The sequence below is a fragment of the Octopus bimaculoides genome, chromosome Z (genome assembly GCF_046866305.1).
Source record: "Octopus bimaculoides isolate indiv1 chromosome Z, ASM4686630v1, whole genome shotgun sequence".
NCBI classification, from domain to species: Eukaryota; Metazoa; Mollusca; class Cephalopoda; order Octopoda; family Octopodidae; genus Octopus; species Octopus bimaculoides.
The window spans coordinates 19,703,650-19,711,510 of record NC_142944.1 but is presented as its reverse complement, the minus strand read 5'-3'; the positions used below and the strand labels follow the sequence as shown (position 1 = coordinate 19,711,510).

General features: G+C 39.2%; 1 protein-coding gene across 2 annotated transcripts in view; it reads left to right on the top strand.

The window, feature by feature from the left end:
• The window catches only part of LOC106878281 (uncharacterized), a 24,346-nt gene extending 16,487 nt beyond the window's left edge, over positions 1–7,859 (top strand). For both annotated transcript variants that reach the window (XM_089364908.1, XM_089364910.1), the window contains one exon: positions 6,187–7,859. In XM_089364908.1, the coding sequence (XP_089221034.1) occupies positions 6,265–7,272 (1,008 nt within the window). In that variant the 5' untranslated portion in view covers positions 6,187–6,264 and the 3' untranslated portion in view covers positions 7,273–7,859. The remainder of the gene's footprint in view (positions 1–6,186) is intronic.
• Positions 7,860–7,861: the final 2 nt, after the last annotated feature.

Below are 7,861 nucleotides of genomic sequence, written 5' to 3'. Positions count from 1 at the left end.
TGCATACTAGACAGAGTATCAGTACCTTGAGAGAAAAGTTGAACTTACAAAGCATCAGTTGTGGTGTGCAAGAGAGACGATTACGCTGGTATGGTCATGTAGCGAGAATGGATGAGGATAGCTGTGTGAAAAAGTGCCACACCTTAGCAGTTGAGGGAACCTGCGGAAGAGGTAGGCCCAGGAAGACCTGGGATGAGGTGGTGAGGCACGACCTCCGAACATTGGGCCTCACCGAGGCGATGACTTCTGACCGAGACCTTTGGAAATATGCTGTGCGTGAGAAGACCCGGCAAGCCAAGTGAGACCTAAATCTATGGCCTCAGCCAGTCCACTTATGCGTACCTTCCTTCATTGGACACCAAACTCCACTTGCGAAGACCTGTTGAGGCAAGTGAAATCGAAATCGAGTTAAGGTGGACTCCAAACTCCACTTGCGAAGACCTGTTGTGGCAAGTGAAATCGAAATCGAGTTAAATTGGATACTAAACCCCACTTTCGAAGACCTGTTGAGGCAAGTGAAATCGAAATCGAGTTAAATTGGACACTAAACTCCACTCGCGAAGACCTGTTGAGGCAAGTGAAATCGAAATCGAGTTAAATTCGACGACTGGCACCCATGCCAACGCCTTCTCCTTCATTGGACACGAAACTCAGCTTGCGAAGACTTATTGCGAAATCGAAATCGTGATGGCACGTGTGCCCAGCGTCGCCTTTCTGGCACTTGTGCCCGCAGCATGTCTATGGACCTTCGAGCGAGATCGTTGCCGGTGCCCCTGGACTGGCTCTTGTGCGGGGCCGTCGTAGGATTTTCGAGCGAGATCGTTGCCAGTTCCCCTGGACTGGCACATGTGCGGGTGACACATAAAATGCACCATTTTGGGCGTGGCCGTTGCCAGTGCCGCCTGGCTGGCCTTCGTGGGATTTTCGATCGAGATCGTTGCCAGTGCCCCTGGACTGGCTTTTGTGCGGGTGACACATGAAAATTTTCGAGTGAGATCGTTGCCAGTGCCCCTGGACTGGCTCTTGTGCGGGGCCGTCGTAGGATTTTCGAGCGAGATCGTTGCCAGTGCCCCTGGACTGGCTCATGTGCGGGTGACACATGAAATGCACCATTTTGGGCGTTGCCGTTGCCAGTGTCGCCTGGCTGGCCTTCGTGGGATTTTCGATCTAGATCGTTGCCAGTGTCCCTGGACTGGCTCTTGTGCGGGTGACACATGAAATTTTTTGAGCGAGATCGTTGCCAGTGCCGCCTGGCTGGCCTTCGTGGGATTTTCGAGTGAGATCGTTGCCAGTGCCCCTGGACTGGCTCTTGTGTGGGTGCCACATAAAATGCACCATTTTGAGCGTGGCCGTTGCCAGTACCGCCTGACTGGCCTTCGTGCGGGTGACACGTAAAAACACCCACTACACTCTCTGAGTGGTTGGCGTTAGGAAGGGCATCCAGCTGTAGAAACTCTGCCAAATCAGATTGGAGCCTGATGTAGCCACCTGGTTTCACCAGTCCTCAGTCAAATCGTCCAACCCATGCTAGCGTGGAAAGCGGACGTTCAACGATGATGATGATGATGATGATGATGATGATGATGATGATGATGATATATATAAACATGTATGTATGTATTTGTATATACCTGTGAAATCGTAGTTGTGGTCATTACTGGTGTCATGTAAATGGTACCCATGCTGGTGGCACATAAAAAGCACCCATTACACTCTTGGAGTGGTTGGCATTAGGAAGGGCATCCAGCCCTTCTTAAATGCAGCTTTCTAACTTACCAGTTCCAGTCAAGCCATGTAATCCATGCCAGCATCGAAAACAGATGTTAATTGATGATAATAATGATATCTATATATTATATATGTAAGGGACGACCGTGCGAACTCATAAAAGGAGAAATGGTGACGAATGGAAAAACAGAAGACTCCTTTTATTTAAACGCGTCGCACGGTCGAACATACAAATATATATCAAAGATGATATACTAATATGTTATGCGACGATAACATAGATGACCAGCAATGAAAGACCACAACCGTATTAGATGAATAACAGAGATATTTATTATAGCGTTAAAGATGTATGCCTGTGTGAGAGTGTGAATGCGACATATAAGAACATAATCAAAGACAGGCCGTCATACAAAGAAAAGTGTGTATGTGAGTGATTACAGCAGAGGGAAAGAGAGTCAATATATAACACGTGAACAATTATACCAGTTCTTGGGTACACAATAATAAGAATCTGTATGTGAAAGTGAGGAGAGGCTGAGTGTGGCAGTGCTGATCACTAGTTGTGATGTCGTGGCATCGATGCCGGTCCGTGATTCTTGTTATACAGATGTTCGTCGCTGGCTGAGAATTTCTTGTCTGTTTAAGAACTCTTGTCTGTTTATTTACCGTGGTGAAGCTGAGTCACCTAACAGAATCGAAGAGAGAGATGTGCCGCGGAGGTTTGGTGTACATAGGAGGTCGTGTAGACGCTGGTGGAGATTGTTGCTGGTTAGTAGTAATCGTAGAATCGTGTTGGTCATGATGATGATGCTGGATAGTAGTAGTAGACTCTTGTAGCTAATGTGGCGACGGCGGAGGTCATCGTGGCTGGACGAAGCTGCTGAAGTGGTCGCTGGCTGCTGCTGCTGTCGTGTGGTACACGGAACAGTTCTCAAAGAGAAACTGGACCGAGACAAATTTGGCCGCCGAGTTAAAGCTATTTATAACAAACTATTGGCTCACCAGATGGTAGAAATATACTCTATCACGTGACCTTATTAGGGGCCGTGATTGGTCAGTTTGCGTTCTGGCGGGAACGGTTCGAAGAAGTTGCCGATTCGAATAATGATCAGTCACGTGATAACAAGGAATGGGTTCTCTACTACGCTCGCATTTATTTATATTTAAATTAGAAGAATGGCGATAGCAGTTTTGTATCTAATGGCGGTAGGTAGTTTCACTACATATATATATATGTATATATATATATATATATATATATATATATATATATATATATATATATATATATATATATATATATATATATATATATATATGTATATATATATATATATATATATATATATATATATATATATATATATATATATATGTATATATATACACACACACACACACACACACATATATATATATATATGTGTGTGTGTGTGTGTGTGTATATGTATATATATATATATATATATACACACACACATATATATATATGTGTGTGTGTGTATATATATATATATATATATATATATATATATATATATATATATATATATAAATAGTAAATGAGTATATGCATATATACGTACAGGTATGTGCATACCGACATCCACCTGTATGTATAGGTGCATATCTGGGTACAGGACATTGCAAACAAACGTAGACGAGAACACATGAGCCACATAGAGAACATTCTCCTTCATCAGCCACCCACGTTTTAACACCGGCGTTTCGACGAGCTTGGGCAGGACGCATCGCTAAAACGGCTCGTCCCATGGATCGCAGATTAAATTTGTATACGCAAATTAAATCTAGCCATGGAGGAATGTAGTGGCGGACAAAAAACAAGACAGGAAAACAAACAGAAAAGGCTTTACGGCCAGACGAGAAAAATTATGTGTGTATGAACGCGATGAGGCACGGACCCGAGAGGGACAAAGTGGTGCGTGCGTTGCTTGGCGAAAGCCAAGGAAGGAAAGGATTATTGACCGGAAGCATGTGACCATGCCGGTGTAAAGGGAAGAGAGAGAGAGTGGTAGAGGGAGAAACAGAGGGAGGAAGTAGAAGAATAGGTGAGCAACGAGAGGAAAAGAGAAAGAGAGGAAATACGAGGGGGAAAAAGAGATACGTAGTAGTAACAGAGGAAGAACGAGAGGGGTAAAGCGAGATACGTAGTAGTACAGAGGGAGAACGAGGGGGGGGGGGAAGGAAAGAGAAAGAGATAGAGTAGCGTCGGAGGATATGAGTTACGAAAACTACTTACATTTGGAAGACGCTGCGTTCAATCATGTAAAAACAAATAGTAAATGAGTATATATATATATATATATATATATATATATATATATATATATATATATATATATATATATGCCACAAAAGAATAGGGCTTTTAAATGCAGGTAGATGCCTTAGTAACACTGTTAAAATCTAGACTTGGATAGCCACATCAAATTTAGAATTGTTTAGAACAAACAATCGTTTTTGCGCTTCTTTGAAGTGGTAAATCCTGAGTTTGCTTCAAAGGATGTCTTATAAAATTCAGAATATATAAGAAAGACAGAATAAAGAACGGAGAATTATACATCTTTTATAAAAACCTTTTTTTAGCATATAAAATTCGGACAGCTGATTCTGCTACATAAGTTCCTTAGGGCCCTTAGATGCGCAGGGGACTTCACCACCAGAAGCGCCTCGAGTTGCGCATGCGTAGTAAAACTTGTACTTAAACAGGAGTTTCACTTTGTTAAGCGAGTTGAGCTCAGACCTTCTACGTGACAACTCCTCGCTCCTCAACGAATTACCACTTCACCTCGATGCCTTCGATGGTGATAGCTACTTGTTTCTCTGGCAGGCATCAAGGAAGCCCTTAACCTGCTAAGCTGAATGATAGGAATTGTGAAACCAAGCATCATCATAAATAAAACCTTTTTATTATATTGTTAATTGTTCTATTGTCTCTTCATATATAATTATGTTGAAAGGTGATAGAGAGACTAAAGTCTCTATGACAACTATCAAAGCTTTACACATATATACACACACACACCTCTGAAATTAGAGTCATTACTGGTGTCATGTAAATGGTACTCATGCTGGTGGCATGTAAAAGCACCCATTACACTTTTGGAGTGGTTGGCGTTAGGAAGGGCATCCAGCCAGCTCTTCTTAAATTAGACTGGAATCTGATGCAGCTCTCCAGCTTACCAGTTCCAGTCAAACCATGTAACCCATATATATATGTGTGTACCACAAAGGAATAGGGCTTTAAATGCAAGCAGATGCCTTACTAACACTGTTAAAATCTAGACTTGGATAGCCACATCAAATATTAGGAAACATTTAGAATCGTTTAGAACAAACAATCGTTTTTGCGCTTCTTTGAAGTGGTAAATCCTGAGTTTGCTTCAAAGGATGTCTTATAAAATTCAGAATGTATAAGAAAGACAGAATAAAGAACGGAGAATTATACATCTTTTACAAAAGCCTTTTTTTTAGCATATAAAATTCGGACAGCTGATTCTACTACATAAGTTTCTTAGGGCCCTTAGATGTGATAGTAATCCAAAGATTGACTTTCTTATATAACTTTTTTTAAGGTGGATGAAGTGAACTGAAATGTTGTAGTATCAAAGGTAAATGCCTACAAAATCATATGTGGTAGGTGAATATAGGAGAAAGGGACTGTGTGGTAAGAAGCTTGCTCCCCAACCACATGGTTCCAGGTTCAGTCCCACTGCATGGTATCTTGGGCAAGCGTCTTCTACTATAACCTCAGGCCAACCAAAGCCTTGTCAGTGGATGCATATCTGTGTGTGTGTGTCTTTCTGTCTCTCTTTTCCCTCCCCCACCCCTCACTACTTGACAACAACTTAGCAGTTCGGCAAAAGAGTCTAATATAATAACCACCAGGCTTAAAAAGAAGTACTGGAGTGGATTCATTCAACAAAAAATTCAAAGTGGTGTTCCAACATGGCTAAAGTCTAATGACTGAAACTATTTTTTATGATAACTGATGTTATCCGAGGGAAAGGTAAAGGCTGTTACAGCTTGATACCAGTGATGTCGCAACTCCTCAGTGAACTGGAGCAACATGAAATAAAGTGTCTTGCTCAAGAACACAACAGACAGCCTAGTCTAAGAATCGAACTCACTACCTTATGATTGCGAGCCTGATGCCCTAACTACTGAGCCATCACCTTCTTCATGTAATAGGGATTTATAAATCTAGGCAGATGTCTTGTAAGCACTCAGGTGCTATCTGAACTTGGCTAACTATGTTGAACAAGAGGAGACATGTTAAATCCAAATAGAATTCATATCCATGATGATATTCTCAGTGATAAGTAAATCCCAAAGTCTATATGTAATCCTGAATTAAGATATGCTACTCTTTATTCTTGTTATTGTCTTTATATAAATATATATTATATATGATTTTTTCTTTTTTTTTTGCAGTGTTTAATAGCATCAAAGTTTTCCGGACATATCTCTTTCAAGCTACACTGGAATACTGGAATACCAATAATTGTGAAAATGTTTCGTCAAAAACGTTATTTATGTTTATTATTTTTTTCTATATTTGCTTGCACACTTGTGTTCATTGGGATGAAAATGACCCAGAAAAATGAATTGAAATCTAGAATTTTTAAAAGTGAACAAAAAAAATATCCTCAAAATCTTCAAGATGTAATCAGCCAGTCAGTTGCAATTGCTAAAGATATCATGAAAAAACATAATTTAGTTTTATTTACTCTTATTAACAATGCTTATTTACCTCTTGTCTATAGTTGGTTGTGTAACACAGTTAATATGGGTATCCATGAGCAAATTCTTTTTATTACTACAGATGCTATATCAAAACAAAAATTTGAGAAAGATTGGCCTGATGTCAAAGTTGTTGTGTTGCCTGAGGCTTCCCTAAATGGAAATCAAGCTTATAGTAAAGTTGGTTATGTAAAACTAATGGTGAAACGTACAGAAATTTTAAATTCTTTATTGCAGAATAATATTGAAATTCTTTTATTTGAAGTTGACTGTCTTTGGGTTTCTAATCCTATTGATGAATGCAAGAAAATAGCATTGGAAAATGATATGTTAGTAACAAGTGTTGGCGGCAGAAAAAATTCTATGGCTGGAGGTTTCATATATATGAAACCTACAAAAGCTGTGAAAACTCTCTGGCAAGAACTGAATTCAAAGATGAGACATGTTGGCAAAGAAATTGATAAGAAAACGAATAAAAAAACTGTATCTCAATTAAAAAATGACCAAGCGTTCCTTATGAAACTTGTTCAGAAAAGATTTGGTGGAATAAAATATGAAGTTCTTCCATGGGACAGATATATCGATGGAATATGGTACTTAAAGAAATTACAAGATCGTAAGAAGAAACATGTTGTTATTATTAACAATAACTGGATAGTTGGAAATGCAAATAAGATAAAGCGTGCCAAAAAATTTGGACATTGGTTTATAGATGATTCAATGAAATGTAATATGAATCAAGTTGACAGAGTAGTTAACCGTGGGTTGTATGTGTAATTTGTATCAGGGTTAAATATATTTTTTGGTTTCAACATCACAATTGTATTCATTTTTGGTTTCCTTCTAACAGATTATTTTCCTGGATTGTAGAATTTTCTGCTGCGTATTTAAACTTGTTTCGTGTTGTGAAAGCTGGTTTCCATCAGCTCAACATTAGTACTCTGGCAAACCTGTAGTGTATTTATATTTGAGATTCATTTAATAAATAATTACAAATACATCAATATATACTCAAAACGTATACAATAAGAATTTTGTGTCGGATATTAAGCAGGCATTCAGTATGAAGTTTCTGAAGCCAATGAAGAAGCTTCTCAGTAGGTACCAAATATTCTTCAAATTTAACTTAGTGCCCTAGAAATAATGGATAAATTGATCTGAGCATCTCCACATAATAAGTAAAGAAAGCAAAATGAAGTACAAACACCTAAAATACTCATGGCTATTGCAGTACCACAGAAACAAAAGAACAAATGAGTTGCTTAAACAATACTTTGCATTCATTATGGATTATACTCTTCTTGTTTAGGCCCACGATCTTTTCAGCAGCTCTCAATAAATTACAAAAAATACAAAGCACTGCATA